Source organism: Eleginops maclovinus, chromosome 23 (assembly GCF_036324505.1).
Source record: "Eleginops maclovinus isolate JMC-PN-2008 ecotype Puerto Natales chromosome 23, JC_Emac_rtc_rv5, whole genome shotgun sequence".
In the NCBI taxonomy this organism is placed as follows: domain Eukaryota; kingdom Metazoa; phylum Chordata; class Actinopteri; order Perciformes; family Eleginopidae; genus Eleginops; species Eleginops maclovinus.
Genome location: NC_086371.1, coordinates 10,825,649 through 10,851,192, shown reverse-complemented (window position 1 = coordinate 10,851,192; position 25,544 = coordinate 10,825,649). Strand labels below are relative to the sequence as shown.

General features: G+C 41.5%; 2 protein-coding genes across 2 annotated transcripts in view; one reads left to right on the top strand and one right to left on the bottom strand.

The window, feature by feature from the left end:
• kdrl (kinase insert domain receptor like) overlaps positions 1 to 11,007 on the bottom strand; it is a 45,739-nt gene extending 34,732 nt beyond the window's left edge. The window contains exons 1-5 of the mRNA XM_063876371.1: positions 10,470 to 11,007; positions 4,464 to 4,554; positions 2,950 to 3,164; positions 1,408 to 1,535; positions 81 to 240 (exon numbers count right to left, since the gene is read on the bottom strand). Coding sequence (XP_063732441.1) covers positions 81 to 240; positions 1,408 to 1,535; positions 2,950 to 3,164; positions 4,464 to 4,554; positions 10,470 to 10,533 — 658 coding nt within the window. The 5' untranslated portion in view covers positions 10,534 to 11,007. The remainder of the gene's footprint in view (positions 1 to 80; positions 241 to 1,407; positions 1,536 to 2,949; positions 3,165 to 4,463; positions 4,555 to 10,469) is intronic.
• A 3,922-nt stretch (positions 11,008 to 14,929) lies between these two features.
• tex11 (testis expressed 11) lies at positions 14,930 to 25,531 on the top strand. Its single transcript, XM_063876061.1, has 29 exons — positions 14,930 to 15,026; positions 15,805 to 15,917; positions 16,119 to 16,203; positions 16,359 to 16,438; positions 16,522 to 16,602; positions 16,689 to 16,808; positions 17,032 to 17,112; positions 17,196 to 17,281; positions 17,363 to 17,420; positions 17,488 to 17,583; positions 17,686 to 17,767; positions 18,110 to 18,188; positions 18,339 to 18,490; positions 19,054 to 19,139; positions 19,327 to 19,464; positions 19,614 to 19,716; positions 19,833 to 19,957; positions 20,960 to 21,045; positions 21,553 to 21,606; positions 21,709 to 21,749; positions 21,847 to 21,924; positions 22,171 to 22,241; positions 22,495 to 22,608; positions 22,819 to 22,891; positions 23,360 to 23,509; positions 23,624 to 23,732; positions 23,838 to 23,958; positions 24,537 to 24,704; positions 25,159 to 25,531. Exons 1-29 carry the CDS (start codon positions 14,999 to 15,001, stop codon positions 25,228 to 25,230), a joined length of 2,730 nt encoding a protein of 909 aa, XP_063732131.1. The 5' UTR covers positions 14,930 to 14,998; the 3' UTR covers positions 25,231 to 25,531.
• Positions 25,532 to 25,544: the final 13 nt, after the last annotated feature.

Sequence of the window (25,544 nt, the reverse complement as noted above, 5' to 3'; positions counted from 1 at the left end):
CAAATATAAAAATAAATGCTCAAGAAACTAAAAAGGACAGAAATGTGTATTTCTTTTAATTATCAAGAGAACCGACTCACTTATTGTCTTCGGTAAGTACATTGACCGGAAGTTACGACTGTTGACCTTGGTGTGACAGGTGAGCAAGCTGAGCTCTCTGTTGGGATCGTAGGGAATCTTGAATCCAACCCTTGGATCCCATATCTTTTCCTTAATGACCTTGTCTGGTAAAATCTGGATCTGTGATCCAGAGAGTAGAGCAGAGGTTTGTCATATGTTATTTTGTGACACAAAATCACTGAGCCATACAGAATGTTAGTGTAATGCGCTTAACTTAATTTAACAAGTAGCTCATGCTCTACTGGACTCAGCTGGGGACAGAGTGAAGGTCTAATTAGGTTTTATTGCTTTGTGGAGTGTAACCTCTGCAATCACTTATGCAATGGAGCACCACATTGTGGACCCGGATAAAGGATGTGCGTGTCTGCTGCTGTTTGTTCTCATGCCAGAAATTGGGCTGGGAGAGGAGGCAAGGGAAGGGAAGGAAGGAAAGGGAGCTGGAAGGACGAGTGCCATAGATTTACCAAAAGCAGGAAGGTCGTGCCACCACTATCTGTGCCATCTGAGTCAGATGTGTTTATCCACGGTAGGCCAGGCACTATGTTCCATGATTGTATATTAATATCAGTCATCCTTGGATGCATAACTTTCCGTTTTTGGATGGTTGATTCACCTTGGAGACATGCAAGATTTAATAATTGTAGAAAACATTAGGTTAGTCGTGAGTTAAAATGTCATTTTGTGGGAAAAGTATTCCTTTAAGTTTGACAGAAAGAGTCGTGTCAACAACATCACTGAGGAAGCACCCTTCAATGCCCTCTGGAATTAGAGGTTTTTAATCGTCATGATAAGTTACCAGTTGTCTCCTGTGCTTGACACAGTGTTTACTGTTATTCTACTGCATTTCCGGATGTTTGTAAGCTAAGGAGGACTAAATTTAGTTGGAGAGTCTATTCTGAGAAAAGCACTCTTGGAGCACCTTCCTGCTCCTAACGGAAGCAGACCGATTGACTCCCTTCGCCGCCCTTGAGTTTTCCTCAGACCAGCCACTGTCTCTTGTCTGTTTCTGTGTGCAAGAGTGATTTAACACACACAGGGTGTGAGAACCTATGGGACGCCTTAAGCACAGTGGGAAAATATTTGTTTTCCAAAGATGAGAAGCAAGGATACCTTGCTGTGATATTTATAGCAATGTTTCCTTGTCAGAAGATGTACTGTGTGATTTACTACAAAGTCCAACATGGTCTATGGAACAGAGTGTTTGACTATATACAGCACGGTGAAACAACTTAACCTGCAGCAGTCATGAGCAGAAGCTGTGAAATGAATGTCTTCGTGAAGCCTTACCCCTGAGAGTGTTACTTCAATATCAGGATAGGTGGTTCTGCAGGGGATTATGAGGCTGGTCTCGTTGCTGTTTCTTTCCAAGACGAGAAATGAGTTGGGATGGGGCTCCACAAACGGTTGTTCGGGATCTGACAAACAAAAAAAAGTGAGAAATTTGTCTTTTGGTATAATCATGTTTTGCAGCAAAATTCACAGCTGAAGTTCTGAAAAACATGTTATGCTAGAACTGAGTTTAGCATTGCAATGAAATCAGGGCAATGTCAGGGCATCCAAAGAAATCAAATTTGCATCAGTTCTTTCTAACTGGATAAGGCAGCAGAGCAAAGATAGAGGTAATCAGGCTAGTGGTGTGTTCCTGCTGTACAGCCAGGCATCACAGGCCAGCTGTGGGAACCTCAAGACCACACAAACAGTCTGCGATTGGTGTGAGGTCAAGCAGTAGTGGTTTGATAAAGGAACTATTATTTAAAAAGTAAGCCGGGAAATTATGCAATAAACAGCTGAATGCCTTTGAAAAGAAAGGGTTAGACTAAACACAGGCACAGCAGGCTTTCTCAAAGCCAACTAGGGAAACACTGGGAACCGCATTCAAAGAGAGGTAACAAAGTGCATCCAGTATTTAGTTCAGCTTGCATTACTTACAAATATTTCACATCCTTAGAACAATTTTATGATTGCACTTTATTTAATGCCTTCACAGCAACAGTTTTAGTGTCTAAAAAGCACTCCAGAACAGCTCTCCTTAAGACGTCAGCACAATCATCATTTCAGTGAAACTGTAGCTGTAACTGGTGCCATGTGACACTTTGGGGGGACTTCGGAAAACAGTAGCCAGGGCAGGAAATCACAGCTGATGACCAGGGCTTCCCGTGCAATCACGCTCAACCTTCCACTTTCACAAGACACCTTAGTACCAAAGCAACCACTTCCTCTCTCTCTCTTGGTTCTTTGCATGAAGACTAAAACCAGTTTTTTCTGCATGCAAATACTATACAGTCATACAATAGCAAAACTAAATATATTTTCTTTCCTTGCATCTTCTTTGAGACTTCCTTCCTTTTTTTATAACATTTTCTTTTGCTATTTCTTCTGTTCTCGCTGCCTAATTCATTGTGGGTTTTTTCCCAGCTCTTGTATCTTTCAGGAAATATGAGATTTGCTCATTAGCTATTTCCTCATGTGCCACTGTTTGGGAGTTCAGTTCAACACCACATCACTCCACTGGCATCAACAGATGACAATCACCCTGTGAAAACCTTTTCTTTATCAGGAGTCTTGACTCTCACAAAAACATACACCGTCAGTCGTAGATGGAAGGAAAACAACCAATTCAGAAAGAAAGAAGTCTGTGTCTTATCTGTGTTTTAATTTATAGACCAATTCTTTCATTTCTAGACCTCACATTGTTCTTGTGCTGGAAAATGACTTAAATTATGAGCTCCACATGTTGCTGCCCTGCTATTCCGACTGGTTGGCTGTGACTGTATTTGATAAAAAAGGACCTTTAATCTGAAGTGGACAAAGCGTTTCTGCAGGTCTCACCTTGGACATAGACGTAGATCGAGGTGGAGTGGTTCAAACCATTTTTGGAGTATTCACAGCTGTACCTTCCTGTGTCATTAGCTCTTAAACTTGTGATGGTCAGTTTGCTGCAGTGTGAGTGAGAGGGACGTTTGATCTCACACCGCTCCACCTTCACCCGCTCGGATGACAGTGATCGATTGGAATCAAGTTCCCACTGCAGCAGGCCATGGCCTCTGACAGAAGACAGAGGGAGACAGAATTAGATGAACAATAAGAAAATATTTCTCAGTCGACTTACAGTTTGATTACTGAGTTCGTTTGGTGAAAAGAAAAATGTATTCTCACACTTTTTTATAAAAGAAATGTACATTTAATATGTTGTTTTTGGATTTCATACATGACGCTGTTGTTGATTTGTTCGCTGGAAAATGAGCACTGCTTTCAGATATACTATGAAAAGTGTCACAGCTGGCAATGAAGTCCGCTTTTTGGTTTAGGATGGCAGAGGCTGCTTCCCCCATTGGGACTTTTTGACTTGATGTTCATTTTAAGTTTATTTTGAGTTAATCTCGAGTCATCCAGTTACTTGAACTTTCACATGGGAACATGCTTCTCCTGAATGATGTGCTCAGCTAACACATTCTTTCCACACAGCATCCATTTTAAAACACTCATTATAGGGATCCCAGAGGAACATCAAACATCTCTTGCATACCACTGCGTTCGACTGCAGAATCTTGGGTCAAGCAACCTCCAGCTCTGATCCAGTGACAGAAAAACAACACAGTACCGTATGGGCCAGGCGTCTTAGCAGATGGCCTTGTAGGGAAGCATTACATTAAATAGACACGACTTCCTGAACATTCCTCACAGGCCTACAAAATGATGCAAGGCTCTAAAAATGCGTAACAAATGGTCCCACTGTCCCTAAAGCTCAAATCAGGAATTTATATACTCATCAATGGATGCATGGAACAAGTGCTAAGATCCTTTACTCAAGGAAAATAATGAGTGTCCTCCTTCACATGTACACTTTAGAGAAGTACATTTTAAATTGGTAAAGCATGTTACTATCAAAATTATCAAACATAATACTACCTAATCGGAAGAAATCGCCCATTCATTTTGTATTAATACATACTGTATGATGTAATTCGAGATTTCTTCCTCATGCAATCACTTCAAAGTTATAGCTGGTTGAAGTAGAGCTGATTTAAATACTTCACATAATTCTGGGTAATTTTAAGAGAGTAAAAATGATATTTTGTAAGTTTATCCTGTTGTGCATCTAAAATATTAGAGTCATAACTCTTCACTATAACTTTCAAAACATTTTGTGGAGAAATAACGTCAATATGTTTCTCTGAAATGTAGTCAGGTAGAAGCGGCATAAAATGAAAATACTTAAGTACCTCACATTTGAACTTCAGTACATGTACTAAGTAACACTATTAGGTAAATGCTAGATGTACCACTGATTTAAATGCTGTTTTGGTTCACTTGGCATTGACAAAAATTGGTGTGTGGCATACCTGCATGAGAGGTTTAACAAACCATCCGTATGAAGAACAAGGGGATTGTCAGAGGGCAGAATCCTAGGTGAGTGCTCTCTCTCCAAATGTCCTGTTGAACACAAACACAAACTAAATGAAAAACACAAAAGGAAATGTGCATGAATCACTTCAGTGCTGTGCATGTGGGTTCAGTTTGGGCCGATATCCTCCTGCCTTTTGTGCAAATAGTGATGGTTCCATTGTGAGATCTCTGGGGATGTTTACGGTCAGGGATTGCATGGTGAGGAATCAAAAGGTAGTCTGGGATGAGCAGACAGTAAGAAAGAAAGAATAAAGAGAGAAGGTGGAAAGCAGGGAGACCAGGGAGGGTATTGGGAGCTGCTCAGATCCTGATGAGTGACTTTGCATGCGTTTCCTCTAATTAACCGCTCAATCTGCTCTAGTGGCTGCACCCTTCCTCTCTAAGGAACAAGTCGTTTTTTCATTCATCATCGACCTTGCACTTTAAAAGCTATTATCACAAGGGAAAGTCCAAGGTTGAAATGGTTGATTTAAGCCAGCTCTATCTGCAGCGGGTCCCTCTAACGGAGATCAGCATAGGAAACATCACTGCCGTCCAGGAGCTGTCACTGTCCCATATGTGATTTCCTTCTTTTCACCAAGCTCCCTAAACAGCTTGTCATTGTGGTCGCAAAACATGTGTACCAAGTCGACCTTCCCAATGTGACGACCTTTGGGGAAACCTTTATTTCTTGCACAGAATCAAGAAAAACAATAGAGTTACACAACGGCTTACTGGAAGGCATCAAACATGATATATATGAACATGGAACTGGAAAACCACACACACATACACAACCACACCTGCATGTACGAATGCGCACACACACAAACACACACAGAGTAATTCTCTATTATTCAGAACAGCTGTCGTGTTAAGAACAAGCCTATGGTGCCAGTGTTGGCAGTGGCACTCAATATGGACTTCCTCAAAAATATATGAACATCATTGTTTTATTGTCCAAGGTTATACAGAGGGGAAAGGGTGTTGCTCATACTATTTCATGCTGTGATACCACGCGCTTTAAGCTGTGTATTAGACCAATAAATATCAAAGGTTCCTGACCTAATATACGATCCCAGAATCTACAATTCACAAGTCAATAATTATCTGTTATTGATCTATCGAGAAATGAGGTGTAAAAGTCCCAGAGAATTATTTTAACAGGCAGTGTTATTGCCTCACATCTGCAAATTGGCAGCAAGTCATATAATTGAATTGCTGGAATTTAAATCTTTGGTAAGAGTAAATCAAACTGACTTTGACCCCTGGGGCCTGTTGAATACAACTAGTAATACAAAAAGCACAATGTATCATGTGCTGTCTGCAACACTAACTTCTGCTTGTTCAACATGTCAGTTATTTGACTTATGCTGTGAAAAAAAAGCCACACATGTAGGAATGCTGACATCTGCTTGAACACACAACACCAATAACACCAAATCAAAACATCGTCCTGACCTTGAATTGCCCTGGCAGGCAGCTGATTTCTTAAAATGGCCAATATTTCCCAGATTCTCCTCAGTAACAATCTACAGATGGATGAATCAGCAGGGGCCCCAATGAAAGAGTAAAAAACAAATACCCTGCGGTTGTCTCTCTACACTCACACCCTCAAAACTCCCTATACTAACTTATCGCCTGCCCAATGCTGACCTCAGCAAGCGTCCCGACAACCCTCACCCCCCCCCCCCCCCCCCCCTACAGCTGTGTGCTGCATTCCTCCAGCCTGAAAAATGCCAGAATTTGTGCTTACTGTGTTGTTCAAAGAGCCCCGAAGCTGGTTCTCATTAAGAGCCATTAAGAAGAGGACAGGCATGGAACAAACAGATTGAGGGAGAGAGAAATGGGAGGGGGGGGGGGGGGGGGGGGGTCAGTTTCTACTGATGATTGGGTCTTGGGCCAGTCACGCAGCATCAATCTGATTATTGACACGGGGCCAGGTTAACTCAGATTACAGCAGGATCACATTTATTTGTCCTTGTCCTTACTTGGCATTGAGAGGAAGTGGCACAGGACACAGTGTTTGGAAAACACTTGAGGTGGGTTCAATATCATTCAGGAAATAAAGACTTAAAATTCAAACAGCATTGGATTGCAGGTTCTACTCCAGAATGCTCTGAAATGTTTGTTGCCCTAAAAAAACAGCCTTTAAATGTTTAGTCTGAAAGCAGCATAACAATGACAAAAACGGAAAAAGGGTTTTCATTCAATCCAAGCCAGCGGTTCATCCTTGCAACTGAAATACCTAACTCCAGACTTTCCTCATTGTTTACCTTTCATTAGGTTTATCAAGACAACCATTTTTAAATGTATAATTACAAAGCATTATTTTGCTGTATTATGATGTAGTATGGTGGCAACATGTTGACTTTGAGCACATGGTAAGAGGAACAAAGTGAAGTGCACTTGTTGGCTATAACAGTAATATTGTATTTCCCTTTTTGTATCAACTTCTAACAATACTTGGCTGACTAACATCCAATTGTTAAAGTACTTTAATTCAATAACTTCACAGAGTTAATATTATGACCACTTTATTGAACTAAAGGTTGACAATATTAAAACTTGGTGAAATAACAACATTACAAATAAACTGCGAAAATGAATACAAGAAAGGACAGTATGATCTGGCGTAAGTGTTGGCAAGATGTCATCATCCTTGCTGTTGTTGCGTGCCAACCAAACAACATGTTGCCTGATGTTGAGTAATAGAAACCACTAATACTGTACGAGAAGACTGAACTGTCACTGAATTAGAAAGTCACAAGTCCAAAGTCGGGAAAATAATGTGCATTTCCCTTTTATATAGAGGAGGGTACACTTAATCTGTACTTCCTGTGCTGTTGTTAAACTGCACAACTCTCTAAAGAGTAGATCTTTTTTGGGTATGTTCAAGGCAAAACTAACAATACAGCATGATGATTCCCTGGTTTAACCTTGCCGATTTATTCCTTGCACTCTGTGACAACAAAAGGCATAGAAAGGGTGGAGAGCGAATTACAATTTAACAAAAGAGTGCAGGGTCACTTTTGGTGAGTCATGTCGATAGGAACAAAAAAGTAATGGAGAGTTGCCAATATGTGTCAAGGTGAGCTGCCTGTCCTATGGATAGCATGCCATCTGTTTAGCCTTAAGATCGTATCTAATGGAAACCAATTACCAAATTATCTTGATGATTAAAGGGTATTGGTTTAAATGGAGAAATGGAACAAGTCATCCACCTGTTAAGAAACCGGACAGAATCAGAATACCGTTATTGTCGTCATAGATCAGCAAAACCAAGTTGTGCAAATCAAAGCACAGACAAATAAAAGTAGAGAGAGCCAATACGCTGCGCCTGCACGCGCCATCACTGTTTTGTGAGGTTAAGATTTTCAAGACAAACAACATTTTACGACACAAAGTGAAAAACTTGACAGGGCTTAGGACCACCTGCCAGAATAGGGAGTTGCTACCACTGCTCTGGCTGTGTCGTGGAGCGTCTCTCACACACAGACTTCCTGAAACCCCACCACTTTGCTTACTGCAGGGTTAAGACAACAGTTAGGGAGAGTGCCTTTTTTATTAGCCGTATATTAGCCATTGGAGATTTGGAGGCAGAAATGCCCCAGACTCCTCTTAAAAAAGCAAAATAAAAGGAACATCTGGACATGTTGGGTGGCCATCCTAGGTTATATAAAGTTGGGTTGAGCCAACAAACAGGAATCGCCTGCATGAGAGTCCAAAATGGTTAACCCAGAGGAATCCTGTTCTCTAACGCATGGTTAAGACTTGTAGGCAGACAGAAGCTCCTTGAAATTGAAATCTCATGCAGGATTTAAAGAAAATATATTGCTGGCTCAGCATGGATATGCCTGGTATGGAACAGATGCGGCAATTATCCTATAAGAACAGCCGCGCAAAGCAATTTGTTAAGTTATATCCCTCTGTTACGGAATGGCTTTTTCCGCCCTGCTCGTAAATCTCCCGATCCAGGTGAGTGTGAGTGTGCGGGGTTGTTTTTCCTACGCTAACTCCATGAACCCAGAAATACCGCTGGTGAGCAATGAGTCCCCACTGCACTTGGTTGACCTTTCATCACTCCCATTTTCCACTCCATCTCAAGTGTCCGAGCAGGGAAAAAACAAATTAATCCAAAAGAATAATAGACACAACATCACCTGATTCGGCTTCAAAACACAAAGGAAAAAGGGTCGACTAATGTGGACTAATGGACAGGGACGCTTTCAGGTTTAAATTCAATAACCACAATGATTCACTTGTTTTGGCATGTGCCCTTAAACACTGATTACATCTTTGTTAATCTACAAATAGCACTTGTTTCTTTGAAAAATTCAATAGTACACAATAAATAATTGTCGGAAACTTCATGGATACAGACACAGTTTACTGAATCAATAGAACTCAAATAAATCTGAAATGCAATAATCATGTCGCAAACAGCAGTAACATCTTTATCTCTCTCAGTCTGAGCCGTTATGCTTCATTTAAAATGGAGTCAAAAGGTCACGAAACAAAACACTTGACCTGTGGCCACATTTCAATAAGAAACAGCTACAAGTGAAATATTAGCAAAACACTACAAAGGGCAGACCTTTTGAGAAAGAGCTGCGTCTAACGTATTTATCTTGTAACACTTCAACTCACATCATACAATTAAAGTTTTAAAATATATAAGGGTTGTTAAAATATGTCTTAGTAGAATGGTCAATATCTGTAATATAATGACTTTCCTCCACCAATGACAGGGTGCAACATTACATCTAATTTTGTTGGTTAACCATCATTTCTGTGCTTCTGTACAGTCCTGTGCTTTATTTGCCAAAATTGACTGAATACGCAGCTCAAAATGATTTTAAAAAAGTGATGTGCCATCAATAAATAATGGCTCTTGCACTCAGATCTTAAGCACAAACAACACCCTCCTTTCCTCCCTGCCATTGTCTTCTGGATGCATTTTGACATATCTCAATATAAGCACGAGTGCCGGGAAGAAATCTTTGCTCAGGTAGCGTGTCACATTTCCGTGACCTTTACGAGCCAGAACAATTCAAGGCTGCCTTTTGCCCCTACATCCGCTTCCTTCTTGTGTCTTTCCCACGCTTTGTGAGTGGACAGTGAAGGAAACATCTCAGACAAAGATTCATATGCTAAAAGTGTATGGGGGGGTGGGGGGCTTAGGTAAATGCTATTTCCTTTGTTTGGATGGGCTGTTTATTTCGGAATGGTGAGGAAGGCTTAGTGTATCTCAGTGGCACACTCGACCTGGCACAAGGTGGAGGAACATCCACCTTGTTTTTGTGGAGTGACACTACAGACAATGAAGCTGGTTATAATGTCTGAAGAAACATGCACATTCCTCCCAAAATGTTTAATCCTGTTCACTCACAAATAACAATTGCTGGAAAAATGTGTTTCATAATATATAACAAAAGGCTGACCACATATTCAGAATATCTGAGAAACAAATCATATCAACCAAATCTCGCAATAAAATCAGTCTGATACTGAAATATAAAAATCAGCCCATCAATTACCTGTCACATCAACACATTTTATGAACATTTTAAATGATCCTGTTACAATGGACTGAGACTACCTCTAGCGGGGTGTTTAGGAACTGCAGCTCCGTCACATAACAGCAATAGCGGTTGACAAATCATATTAACAAAATGAAAAATGTAGTACTGTACGGAAATATCCATAAAAACCTAACACATTAATCAAAATGTTGAATAAAAAAGGCAGCCGGATAGTTGAACTCTTGATAGTTGATAGAGATACTTATTAAGATTAATACAAATAAACCACTCTTTATTCCTACCAATGACTGACCGCTGACTGTCAAATAGCCTACTATGCAATCAGCCATTCATTGAATCAAACAGCGCTGTTAGCTCATGTATAAAACTCCACTACGCATAAATAACAGATCTCTATAAGCAAGAATGACATCTTACCATGTGTGAGTGATGAACAACACAAGATGACAACGGCCCATCTGAAGCAGTCGGATGAGCCCATCCTGCCAACTCTCCTCCGAAACCCAAACCGCGCGTTAGAAATAAAGTAATACGAGTCCGTGGTAGAGCTTAAAATCCCGAGTGGCTGAATGAAAGTGTTCTTAAAGAAAGTAAATAAACGAGTCTGTTCTTCTTTTTCTTAAACGTGTTGTAAATCCACAAAAAGCCTCAGGTGTGCAAGCAAAAAGAAGCAGTGATTCAGCTGTATCCCATTACGCCTTTCGCAGGGGAGCTCTCCTGCGCAGCTGGGGACTCCAGACCCGGCAGAGAGGAGACCGGTGAACCGCTGTATCCTCGGTGCAGGTGCTCTCGAATTAAACAAAAAAGTGTTTAAAATGTTTGTAAATGTTTGTTGAACAATAAAAGTCGAGTGAGTGGTATATCTGCTTCCAACTGCTGTCTGATAGAGCCCACACTACCAAATCAATCAGCTCCTGCCTCTCTTGCGCGCCTCAGACAAGTTCTCCTCCCTCTCGCCTCTGTGCACCACTTGCAGTCCATGCGTGAGGCACGTTTTATGGAGACACAGAGGGAGGACGCAACGTCACACATTTGGGGTGGACAAACTCCCTTCTTCAGGCTACTGAAGTAGATATCAGTTCATGAGAAGGAATGATTATCTATAGTAATCCTGCAACACAACGTGGGAGACAAATATGTATTCAATAAAACCAAAGTGATTCTATTCATAGTAGAAAACTCCACTCTGATGGCAACTGAAATGAACATAATGGCATTTATCCCAACATTGTTTCAAATGTGATTGCGGTAATACCAATATCACCTTATTGATCTGTTGTCAGACATGTTTCTAAATGACAGTTAGTTGAGGTAGATCATTTACTGACCTTTGTTTGTATAGCTACCTTTGATAAAATCAACCTACTGTGTGCTGAGGTTAAAGGTAACAGCAGTAATCTTGTCTCAAGAGGAAATGGATTAAAATTTAAACAATCTGTGGTATCAGATAAAGCTAGGTGTTTAAATAAATATTTGCTGGATGTATTTTTAACTACAGAAACAGGATATGCTGCTTTTTATATCAATGTAAATAATCCCCTCTTTTGTCCAGCAGTACCCTGCGGTGTGTGGATGTGCCGCAGACTGTTTTCTTTTATCACTACAACAATTACTCCACTGCTGCAGGTCACAGTAGAAGGCATTGTAAATAAGAACATCCTGCCCTCACCTTTCCGCCCATGTCAGGACTCAACAGCCCACATTTTGGGGACAGGATCTAGAGTGGGGTTGTGGGTGAGGCGGGGCACAAGTGGTGAAATATCGAGCATCACTCTCCCATTCCTGTAGCAGGAAAATATTGTAATGGCGCATGAATACATGGGAAATAATTTATAACATCCCGGTTGTGGGAGTCATTTAGCTTTTTGGGATTCCGAGACAAAAGAGTCACAGATCAAGCAAACCACTTGTTAGGTGTGGCTGAAAAAAGGATACAAAAAAAGCTAGCTCTCATAGTTTAATCAAAAAATGAGAACTTATGAGGTAAAGGACTTTGTTCTGCCACTGGACCCTCAATGTCACAGCCTTGTGGACTTTGGAATGACCTTTTCATGGCATAACAATGACAAGCCAGTCAAAAAGGATTCACCTTTTTTGATCCCCGATAGGGAAAGGTGGTTGCAGCAGTGCAAGGACAGAAACAATTACAGATAAGTATAGAAAGTAACATCATCTTAATTATTAATAGTCCTAAGAAATTATCTACAAGTCCGAATGGTGACACCTCATGATATAGATTTAACCAGCTCACTAAATGCAAACCTTAGAATGATAGCTCACAGATACAAAAGGAAGGGGTGAGGTTTGCAAGAAACAGCATTGTCTACAACAATTTTTGTCCCATGTGTTCCCATAAGACGTCTTCAATAAAGGAGACATTCCTACTGGACTAAGAGGGCAGCAGAAACGTCTCCTGAGGAACAATAGCTGGAAGTTGCTAGCTGATGGGGAGGGGGGTTAAAGTGTGTTATTTTAGAATCTGGTGTTCAAAACACACGATGGGGGACCAACTTGTTCTACACACGACATGCACTCTTCCTTTTGCCACGACAGCAAAGATCTCTTGGGAAAATGAACCAGCAGAAATAAAGTCTTTCTTCAGCAAAGGGTTGAGGGGTCTCACTGCCTGCCCTGCTGATCAAATGGCTGTAGATAGTCTTGAGTGGAAACAAAGCCACAGTCTCCAGACTCCACTCATTCTGCAGCTTTGGAAGCAAGGAATATAATTTGAAGGAATAAATGGTAGTGGGAATAATAAGATTTATTGCCCATAATATTAACCAAAACCATATCTCAATCTGCAACCCAGGGTCATAGACAGAAGTCTGCACTAGTTGAAAATCATTAACATTTCATAAAACCTATCATGCATCACATTGACATGCAATAACTGTAGCTGGCTAATGGTTCAAGACCCTAGCTCTCTGTTTCCTATTTGAGTTCAATATCCTCAATAATGGATCACATGTTAAGTGGCATATAAAATCATTAATATGGAAAAGGGTCAAATCAATCCAGTAAGTAATAGTGATTTGGAAATTAAATGTACCAAATTAACAGAAGTAGCTGTAACTTTTAAAGCACTGACAATCCTATTTTAGAACAACAGAGCTCTTTCTTAACAGAGTAAAGGCCTGCTCTGATTACTCGGGCCATTTTAAAAGTGGAAAGGTCTCAGGTTTAATCATGTTGACCGAAATATCTGGTTACTTTTGGTAAATAGGCCTATTATGGCTGAATAAAGTAGTGTGTTGATTTCCAAAAGTAGCCTACTGGAAAATATGTAGACCTGCTATGAAATGTATTTTGGTTATGTATATGTCAAAGAGGGCGCATGACAAACAAAAACATTTAGACATTCAGTTTTTGTTTTAAGCCATATTAAATATGTTAAAAGTGAAACTAGCTCCAGTTTAAGAAGGAAAACATTGGTACCTTGAGGATAAAGATATCTCAATGTTGACATGTCATGATCAGATTATAATGTTTTATTATTCCAACAGAAAAGGCAAACAAAAGGTATTGTAAGTGCCTGCAGCTAATAGTCACATTGGTGTTTTACCATGCCAGCAGGTATTGAAATTATTAAATGTTAAAATGTCCTGCATCTGTGTTTACCAAGGCAAAATGTCAAATGTAAAATGGGCAGGCTAGATTTCCACAACAGGGAAATAGGGAGGTAGTGAACAATAGTGGGGCAAACGGGAAGCAAAAACATGATCTTCTATGAAAAGCTAGCTATTTCTCCTGCACAACCACTCCATGTGTTGTGTTTACAATACTGCGCATCTGCTGAAGCTTCTTCTCCAAAAAGGCACACTTTTAAATGTGTGCTGTTAAATACAATCCACCAATAGTGACCAGTTGATCTTTAAAAATAGACAACATTTTTGCTAACGACAAGCACACGAGACAACAGTACTACTTACGTATTAATTGTTTGGAGGTAACCGGAAATCAGCTCCATTGTGTTCCAACGCGAAATTTGACACATTTTTGAGCGCAGTGTAGTTCCTCAAAATGAGAAAACACAACAGCATTAGTCTACATGTATTAATTCATTGTGATACATTCACTCTTATTTACGCAGTAACAGTATAACCTGCCAGCGATGGAGGTTAAGGTTGACAGGGTGACCCGGCTTCCGTTTCGGTCTCCGTTGTTGGTGGCTTGACTACGGTTGGAGCTACTCCCGGAAATGTTCCCGTTTGTAACTGGGTCAAAAAAACACCGCAAAGGCAAATTATATTTAACTGACAATCAATGGACGTCTCAATGTTATGCTTGTTTTCACGAGCTTGCTTCTTGCTGCATCACTGTTCTTTTCCGATCTTCTTTCTGGCGCTAGTTTCTGGGAAAAGTGCTCTGTAAAGGGTAGCCTATATGGTGTAAACTCGGCCAGTAGCGATCAAGTGTCAAACTATGCCAAATGACCATTACCATCTAATTTTATGGCATGCAGTTATCTGTTGTTATAATAATAATAATAATAATAATAATAATAATAATAGTAATAATAATAATAATAATAATAATAATAATACATTCATTTTATATGTGCTTTTACAGGTGCTCGAACTCGCTTTTACAGAGGTATATAAAAAGAAAGACAACAAATAAATAAAGTAAAAGTCACATTAAAATCGAGCAATGTAACAGCAATCACACATTAAAAGCCAGTTTGTTATCACTAAATACTTATTGTTAGCTGTCATAGCCAAGTCTTACTATTAACTTGACTGGATGAGATTAAACCATTATCTGTGTTAAAATGAGACGTCCATTCACAAGAAGTGTTTGAGCGTTCACTTCCCCCTACGTTCTTTCCTCCTCCCTCTTCCCTCGAAAGAATTCCCGGGCATTTTGACTGCTGTCAATCAAACTCGATGCCGCTGTGGTGAATAGCTAACATTCGCCTTGATTTCAGTTGTGAAACTTAAATCGAAATGGAGCTGTTTGTTTCAAATGTGAAAAGTAAGTGACGGTCCTGTTTAAGCTGTTCTGGTCTAACTACTACTACAACTTGTATTATCATTGTTTATCAACCTAGCTAACTATTGGCTAGGTTTAACTGCGAGGAGCTAAGGCTAACTAGCTAGGTTAGCTTGTTTATGTGTGCTAATGTTAACAGTCACATATGCTTGACTTCTTTTGATTTATGTCCTTGTCTTTGCTACCTTAATCATGACCAACATTAATAGAAGTGGATTCAAGATTTCAATACAGCATACAATTAAGATGCAATATGGCAAGCTTACAGTTAGTACTTAGTATTAACAATGATGTTGAATTATTATAATTATAGTGCTATCAGATAAAATAGAGAACAGGTCTGCTTGTATTTGGACAGAAAATTGGCTCGTCAATGAGAATAAAAAAAATACATATATATATTTCTGAACTCAATAAAAATACCAAATATTTTATGGTCATGGCTTATCAATTTATGAAGAGATGTTAGCCTCTTATTATTATCTTTGAATACTTCCACAACTTGTGATGTATATGGGATTTAAGAACAATTTATCAAACAATCAATGTTCAGCCGCCAAAGATTACACTGATTTGTAATAGCAAAACGTATGTCACTCCCATATAAACTCCAACAAAATATCAAAACATGTTCTAAAATTGCCACAATACACACATCAAAAGGGATATTTGCTATTGCAACATTAACTTTTTCTTGGCGAAACATTTAAAGTTTTTTGTATGGTTAACATTGTCTTGATTTGCTCTTGTTCATACACAGGTCTCACAGAGAATCTGCTGCAGAAACAGACAACAGATTATGATCAGGTGATAGAGAAACTCTTCTCTGAAGTCTCTGGCCTGGAGGATTTCCCCCAAATACCAGATCCACAGGTAAGATTGTAGGCAGAAGAGATTATGTAATAGATTGACTGTTAATGTAACTCACACCACAATTTACTTCTAAACTAAGTTGTACAATTTGTAATCAGATCTATAAACTTGGTTTGTGCTTTACTAATATAGCATTTTGACACCTTTATACTTTGGTAGAATTTTTGTTATGCATATTTATTTTTGTTACTCATCTCTCAGCTGGAGGAGTGTGCCATCCAGCTGTGGAACTGGGCAGTTACCAAGAATGTGGGCACCACAATAAGTACAAATCTGAAAGCTAAAGGTACACTTCCAGTTGCAGTATTTATTTACATGAACATTTTACTGATGATCATTACACCTGAAATACCCAGACACACCGTCTGAAATGTTGACCAAATGCAAGAGGAGAAATCACAGACGTTATGTCACAGTCAAATGTTTTCACCATCCTCGCAGTGCGTCATGTGGCAAGCAGTCTGCTGTACTGCTGTGAGCCTGAAAATCCAACAGAGGGCATCATTCGCAAGCAGATCCTGGTAAGCAATACTGTAGGCACGTTCTATGAGTGCTACATTTTTCAGGAGGACAAGGTCTGTTTCTCAGTGTCTAGTTTTTACAGATGGCCAGCAAAACAGGAAGAACCTGGCTGGACTGCAAAAATCCCCAGATGGCTGATAACTTCTTACGGCTTGCTGTGAAGGTGAAGAAAGAAACTGAGAGAGATTTGTTTAGAGCAAACACTAATACAGTTTTCCTTACAAACTCTACCACATCCAATTTCTCCAGAGCCTGGAAACTCTCTATGCCCAACTAACATCCAGAGGTGACGGTGCTGCTGACATCACTTCTTCTAAAGGAGATGTCGAAAAGGATCTGCTTCGAACTCTCTCTTGCCAGGCAGAATCGGTGAGCTGCGGCACATGTGATGTTCAACACCTTCAATGTGAATATTTGTTCTTGTGATATTTGGCAGCTGAGGAAGTGCTATTCTGACAGACTTGCAGTGTGAAGTGTGAGACAGTTAAAATGTTAACTGAACAATGAGAGGGGGAAATCTCATTTTTGCTGATAGATAATGTTAAATTGTGTGCTGACATTTAACATCAACTTCAAGTGTATTTTTTCGCAGGCCTTAATTCAAGGGAATCACCATGAGGCTGTGGTCTATATGCAGCGCTGTAAAGACATGCTGCTGCGGCTACCAAAGGATGTATAAAAACTCTCTGTTATCACTATCTCAACATCTTTTAAAGTGTAGGGGACAGTAACGCTGAATATGTTGTTTCCATGCAGACTGCCTATCTCTCCCTTATGTGCTACAACTTTGGAATAGACACTTACAATCTGAGAAAGTTTGAGGAAAGTGCATTTTGGCTGAGGTAAATGAAATGCCACATTTCAACAGAAAAAAGCTTGGACACAATGCAGACAGAGGGAAATGTATTATTGTCATTTTTCAGCCAAAGCTATGGGATCGGGAAAATGAATGTGAAGTACGCACCTGGATCTGAAGTCCAGGTAAGAATCTAGTGCAAGCAAATTACAATAGTCATTATTTTTTAACTGTACATTTTCATCCCAATAGGCCAAAGTCTTGAGGCTCCTGGCTACTGTTTATTTGGAGTGGGACTGTCAAAGGTTTCAGGAGAAGGCTATTAGTGCTGTCAGCTTAGCCAACAAGGTGGAACATTATATATCATTCTCAAATTACATTATACGTTTGCATTTTGAAACACTTACAGAAAGATGCTTTACACATGCTTTGGGCTATGCAATTTGACAGGAATGTACGAGCGCCTCTGGGCTGTACTTAAAGATCAGAATACTCCTGAGATGCGTGGCCCCCGACGATGATATCAGAGCAGGTTAGTTATCACCCAGACGTCATTGAATTATTTATACAAAATTTCATTTTCATTGACAGCAGTGGTGTGTTAGTGGCTGAGAGGTTAGAGAAGTGCATTCAGGAAGGAAAGGTTGCCAGTTCGATTCTCTGAGTCTACTGGAAAGAGAAGTGAATTTGTAAAAGCTCAATATGGCTACTGATGAGTTGAATTGCTCCAGAATAAGTGTCTACAGTAATGTAACTACTAGGCTTTTACAAGTCAGCCGTTTTAGTAGAGCTGCTCAGATTGTGCTATCACTGAGACATTCCTAAGTGTGAATGCACAGAGGTAAACACAATTAAAATAACCATCTTATTTCAGGACTTAATGGGATGCTGGAATCTAAGGTTTCTCTTGAAGTGTGTCTGAGCACGGTGAAGCTCCTCATGTCTGAAGACAGGTAAAATCCTCATCATCGTTGCTAGCATTCTCACTTTGCAGAAACACACACATTGCTGAAGGTTAACATGCGCACATAATCACATTTGCTTATTTTAAGGAATGCCCACTCGCTATTCTACTCTGAATGATATTTGTTTTAATTTTCCAGAGAAGTGCTTGCATTTGACTATTTGAAACGTGCGTGTCAGCACTTTGAGTCGTCCCCTGACCTGGGAACTGCTCTCGTTATGCACATCGAACTGCTGCTGCAGAGGGGCAGGGAGCTGTTGGCCAAACAGAAGATAGAGGATATCATCACTGGTAACAAGTCTTTGAACTAAACAAATATATTTTATATAAATGTAAAAATACACAACACAACTTTTAACCAAACAACAAAACAATACTACAGACATATATCACATCAGTGTGAACAAAAAGTGGGAGCCGTGCAAACAATAGAATTGCTCCGTTTTACATTCAGTGTTCCACTCAGGTACCCGGAGGCCTACTTAGAGCCCAAACTCTGATTTAGAGGTTTGACTGAGAAACAAAAGAGTTCCTCAACCTGTTCACTCGAGCCTGTAGGACTCTAAATCTTCCGTGTGATTGCGAGGCTGATATTCTTTAAATGAAATGTGAAAGGGAGCTGATATATATATTGCCAGCCAGAGACAACATCCTTTTAGCACCCGGTTACATATCATTCTGCCTCTGCTGTAATACTGTGTATGGATGTATATTGATGTTTACTTTCTATTTGAGTTTCAGATTTTCTACCATACCGAAGATTTTGAGTCTTTATTGAACATGGTTTATTTTATAATTATATACTCTGTAGATGTGCCTCTGTATTAATATAACCATTTATTACGCCCACTCAGGCCACTATACGGGAAAACAGCTGACTCCACAGGCCCTCACAAGTCTTCATGTCATGCTGTGGGATAAAGCGTCCATACACTTTGAGGTAGGCTAAACATAGCCTTGTTTATCTTTAATTCACAAGGTGTTTTTGCAGTGTATATACACATGTATAGTTATCAGCATGGAAGGATGCTGCTGGGCCAGAATAGTTAGGATAGGTTAAGTGCATGACGTTTCATTTCCACACAAGGATAAATAACGGAACCGTAATGCTATATCTTTCTTCCCAGGCCACAAACTTTTCTGAGGCTCTTCAGTGGTATAACTACTCGTTGAGTTTCTTTAAGGCGGGTCAAATGGAGCCCAATTCAGCCAAACTGCAGAGGAACAGAGCTTCCTGTTTCCTGCAGCTAAAACAACTGGAAAAGGTAAGACAACTTGAGCCACAGCAGCAGGGAAGTACATGCAGTGGGGGGGGGTCAGTGGTCACTAGCCACAATGTCAAATGCTCTTTCCATATTTGAACAGTTTCTGTGTGATGTATGTTTGCATGTACTTGGAAACATGTGTTTTCCAGGCCAAAGAAGCGATTAAAGAAGCAGAGAGATGTGATCCTGACAGCATTTTCACACAGTTCAGTCTCTACAAGATTGCAGTGCAGGAGAACAACGTGGAGAAAGGTATCTGCAAACATTAGTCGTGTGATAGTGAAAGCTGTTGTGGTGCTGGTGTTAAAATGTCCTTACTGCCACATGTTCAGCATATTCTCTGTGGTGAGGCTGTTGATGTGTACCAGCTGCAGAGGCACTGAATGCGATGGGACTTCTGTCCAAGAGTCCTGCTGCCAGTGAAGACGGGCTGCTGGTCTCTGAGAACGCTGCCTCCAATCTGCTCAGTCTGGCTGCTCAGATTGCTTTGGAGGTAGGACTCATCGCAGAACACACTATTCTGACTCCGTAAAAATAGGATTTAATGGGAACTAATGTGTTTGTACTGTTGGAATAACTGTCCCATTTTACAATCCTGTGGTGTTGGCGTGATATGGTAAAGCTTCAGAAACCTGGGTTTGGATCCACAGTAAGCAGAGTGTGGGGGTGGGGTGCTGATGAGGGTCATGTCCTTGTCACAGCACTGACCTGTGACATGTCATGATAGCAGATGTTTGAGCATGTTGCACCGGGGTCCAAGATTCAAATTTTGGTCAATCTGCCAGTTAATAATATATATATATATTATCCACAACACTGCTTCTACACATACTTCCACCGTGCTCTAAATTTTGATTTTTGGTTAATCCAAATCGGCAATGTACCCCACTGACTTTCATACTGGCAACATTCTCCGTACAATACTACTCGTAACTGAGCAAGATAGAGAAAGTGGAAGTGAAGGGACAGTCGATAGATTGATCGCCATACGTTGACGACACCACCAGTGGGGTCATTAAACTTATGTGTTGCAGTGATGAGAGACTGTAGTGAAGTAGAAACTTGTGAATGGTGACTGAGCTCAGTGTTATTATCCCCAGCATAGGTTTTGACTTGCATGTGGTGAGTGGCGGGTCGTAGTTTTGGACTCCGGTCTCACCTTTCTAGTTAAGCTCCTCACTGCTGGGTAAAAACAATCAATTCAAGATGAAACATTACTGAATGACAGGCTATCACACTAAAACATATAAGTAGTGACAAATGTTAGTTTTGATATGTTTGTGACTAAGCTCACAGAGATAAAAACTACATGTAAAGTTATCACGGAATTAACAAACATCCCTTCCCCATGCCACGCGCCGCAAAGAGCTGTCAGAAATGTGTAAAGGTAGAGGCTAGAAGAGAGAATCCTATTTTAGTGACTTTATGATTATCAACATTATGATTGGTGGGTGGAGTCATTAATGAGGTGGGGGTCCTGGTTTTTCTGTGGCAGAACGAACAGCAGCAGACTGCCATGAAGGCTCTGGAGAGCTTGTGTGAAAACTCCAAGGATGAAGCTCAGGTCCTCACTGCTCTCAGGTCTGTGTGACTGCAGCATTTAGAGATAAATACAATTATTAAAAATGTGCCTGCATGGCAGATTTAATCGAGTCTGGATAAGTATATCACCTGGAGGCCAGAACCTCAAAGCTCTGTTACTTCAGAGAGCATAACAGACACGGACACTGAGCTGTTTGAGGTTGGTTTCCTCTCCTTCCCTGCCCTTTGTTTTCCCCGTTTGCTGCTTTAAGAACAGTAATCGTTTAGATGCCACATGTCTTTGTTTTGCTTATATTTTTAAGCATGTAGTGTTCATGTGTTGTAAATGAAACATAATGGTAGAGTTTCACACTTAAAGTGACAACATTTAGTGCAGAAGGCTTAGGTGCTGCTGAGAGATGGTAGCGAGTCTGTTAGTTTTCCAAACACCTCTGCGATCCACTGACCTATATTCCCTGCTCCTCCACTCAGTGTGTCTCTGTGTAAAACAGTTAGTAGGTGAAAGAAAGGAGGTCAACAGCAGCTTCTCCATTCATCTTTTCACAGGTGTTTGGTTCGACTGGTGCTATCCACAATTGAAAAATCGAGAGATGAGACGAGGTAAGGGGAAGGGCAGTTACCTAACACAGACTGATTATACAGTGGTATTGCTGCAGCTTTATTTAAATACGCACATTTACTGACTTTCATTACCCTATGCAGGGATGTGGATATGGATGTCCTGCTGCCATATCTAAACTTGGGTGAGTGCATATGAATCGGGCTGAATTGGCTTTTTGTGAAGAATGTTCTTGCTGTTCGTCAATATACATGATATATATTTATTTTTCAATCCTGCAGCTCTGCAGAAAGTTTCACACCAGTCCCGCCTGCCTGCTGAGAAACGCACAGAGGAAGCGAACTGGTTCAGGAAAATTGGTACAGAGACACCGTCCTTGTCACTTCAATCTGACATGGAATGCTTTCACTTAAAATGTTGCATCACCTTCACTTCTGTGTGTGTGTGTGTGTGTGTGTGTGTGTGTGTGTGTGTGTGTGTGTGTGTCTATCAAATGATGGTCTCTTACTGGCTTCCTGGCTGGGTGAGTGTGTTTGGTTGTGTGTGATTGTGTGCATGAATATCTGTGTGGTGTGTGTGTTTTTGTGTGTGTGTGTGTGTCACAGCTTGGAACTCGGCTCTGCAGTGCGAGAGCTGCCCTGACAGGATGAGGGATTTCTTTGTGCTTTCCTACCAGGCATGTTCCCTTTCATGAGCTCCGTCAGGGAGATAAATCAATACCTACAGTACATGTGTGTGAATCAATAACAGCAGAACAGGGAGTTAACATATTGTTTCAGAAAGATAAACATATCAGTTTGAGATAAAGACTCTGAACGAGCCCTTTGTCTCCTAACTTCACCGTCAGCAGAATACCTCACTCTGTGGAATAGCCAGTTTATCTGTGTCCTGTAGCAAAGTGGAAATATGATATGTGCCTGTACCCGCAGCTCTCCCAGCTGTGCCCTCCTGATCGCACTCTGCTCATGGGCCAGAAGACGTGTCTGCTAATGGCCGCCGCCGCCTCTCTGGAGCTCTGCAGGAAATCTCCTCACTCTGCCCAGGTGTGCCTCCCACTCCCTCTGCCCGTCTCCCACATTTAGCTCTCTCTCCATGCACATGATGGAAATTTACCAGGACTAGTGGAGTAGAGAGGTGACTAACCACATTACTGGTGCTGGTGTAGGTGTTTCATCCTGAAACCCCCCCCCTGTGGAGACAAAGTGAACACTAGATGGCGATGATGATCCAGAATGATTGTTCTGTGTTCACAGACTGAGGAGCTCACTCAGGCGCTGGAGCACATTCAGATCTGCTGGGAGGTCTGGAAAACCCTGAAAGCTTCAGGTACCTCACAGGAATATTTTACCTCTAAAATGATTTTAGATCAATGACTCACCCTGTGGCACCGCACAAACCTTTGATTTACCCGCACGCCTCCATGAAAACAAGAGTGGGGGAACTTCTCACACAGGCAGACACGTTACTGTTCATGCAACAAACAAAAAAAGACTTATGGCTACTGAGACTTAAATCATTTTGCAAGAGTCGTGTTAAGATTTGTCAACCGATGTTTTTGATATAGTCTTCTGTTGTTGAACGCTGACCCCATGTCTCCTTCAATTAATCAAGAAGGTTCCTACTTGTTGGATGCTTTGTTCACTGTAAATACATGTGAAATCACATTTAGTTGGGTGAGCTACTTCTTTATAAATGCTCATTTTAGTACTATCTGAATAAAAGCCATGTTTGTTACTAGCACACTTCCACGATTCAAACGGAGCTAAATAAAATATCCCCACCGTGTTCCTGCAGGGAGCTTCCCCAAGGACCCGACAGACACGCTGCTGCTGCTCTACGAGTTTGAAGCTCGAGCGAAGCTGAACGACCCCAAGGTCGAAACAGTCCTGGAGTCCGTCTTGGAGCTCGAACACGTTGAAACCAAGGTGCTGGAGACCATTGCAGGTAAAGAGACAAAAAACAAACCCTAGCTTTAAACCCCTTTCCTGTGATTTGCTCATCTTGTCTGCTGACACGTGTGAGTATCTGCAGAACGCTCTTTCCTCTCTCCATGCGTAGCCTTGGCCATGGAGCCCCCTGCCCACTTCCCTCTGCTGTGCAAGAAGGCCTTGAGGGTGGCTCTCTCGCTGCACAGGAAACAACCACAGGCCGACCTGGCCCGCTGCAGGCAAACCAATCCCCGCTCTGCATGGAAACACCCTTGACATTTCAAAGTGCTTATTGGGATGAAAGTGTTTCTGATCGTGAGTCTGTTTCTGTGTCCCCGCCTCAGCAAGTGTGTTCACAGCCTGATCAAGTTGTCCCTCCCGAGCGGCGTGTCAGAGGTGGAGGCCCGAGTGCTGGAGGAGGTGTGGGACTACTACGAGGAGGCTCTGTCCGTCATCGCAGCCGCAGTGAGTCAGCACCAATCACACAGCGCCTTCCCCTGGCACCCGCCTCCTGTTCCCTCCAACAGACCGGCTCCCCGCTATATAATTAACCCCCTCTCCTCCACTCCATGGCCGCCTGCTATTCTAGAAGCCTCTTTTTTATCAATGGGCTTTCAGTAGCACTTCAATTAGCAGATGCTTCCATTCACCAGCCCCTTCCTGCCAATCTGAATGTTAATGTGCTGTACAAGGCATCGTGCTGCCGGTGAGCCACGGCTCTGAAAGAGGCATCAAATTATGAGACATTACACTGCTGAACAGGCAGAGCATATTTCCCCTTCTCAGTCGGAGTTATCACTGGAAAGCTTTGGAATTCTTTGGATCAAAGTGAAAGCCCGGGATTAAAGAAGTGTGAAGAAGGAATGAAACTTTAGAAATGTTAAAAACCGTTGAGTGTGTTTACGGTCGGTTTGAGACTCCAAAGGATTAGTAAAGGTTAACAAACAGGATTTGGGGAAAGTGACTCCCACAGATTTCCTTCCATGAACTTGGCTTCAGGAGTCACCCAGGTGTCCTTTTGAACGTCTTCCTGCTCTCTGCAGCCGGACGACTTCCCGGAGATGGAGACGCTGTGGCTGCTGACGCGGGCCTGGAACACGGGGGTCCTGCTGTACAGCCTGGCGCAGTACCCCGAGGCCGAGAAGTGGTGCGGCCTCGCCATCAGCTTCATCCGCCACCTGGGGTCCCTGCAGGAGAGCTATGAGAAAAAGGTGCAGGATGGGTGGAAGGGAAGGGGGGAGGGAGGGGGGGGGGGGGAGCAGACTGGGGCGGCTTTAGCTGTGGAGCATTAAAGAGGAAGAATGGTCCTGCATGTTAGTAGGGGGGGGGGCAGCAATCCTAAAAGAAAACATTGATACACATCTGAAGATACGCCCTGATTTTGAAATTCAGAAAAAGTAGCGGAGATAGAAACAAAATGTAGAACTGATTTAAGTTATGTCTTGTTAGATATAAATGGAATTAATTGTTAGATGGGTATTTAATATTGTCTTATATTGATGGCAGGCCCCTGAAATTATTTGAAACTGTGGCAGACTTTCATGTCCTTTTCCTAAGAAGCAATACATCAGATGGTGATTTACTGGTGAGGCAAATGAGACAAAAGCTTTGCACTAAAAACAGAGACCTTTCAGAGCTGAACGGTTGTTTCTCGTGAACCCACAGATGTCTGGACTCTACACTGAGATCCTGGACCGGCTGGACAGAGCCAAGAGGAACTGCCTCATGGAGGAATGAATGAGCTGCCTTCAGCCCCTCGTTTCCCGTCGTTATCTGAACCGTATCAGTTCCAGCAGCTCGTTCCAGCTCGGCGTTTCCAATGTTGCTTTAATGTTCATCAGAGTTCCCTCAGTGTTTTAAGTGTTGCTTCAAATCTCTGAAACTGTGGGGTCTTGAGACACACACCACATCCAGTCCTTGGTCTTTGGTTCCCTCATGCTTCCTACCCTTTTCTACAATCCGTCAATAAAGACAAAACAAATGGGAATAATCGTTACACTTATTTTCAAATCCACTCAGTGGTTTAGAGTGCAATAAAAAGCGGATCAATA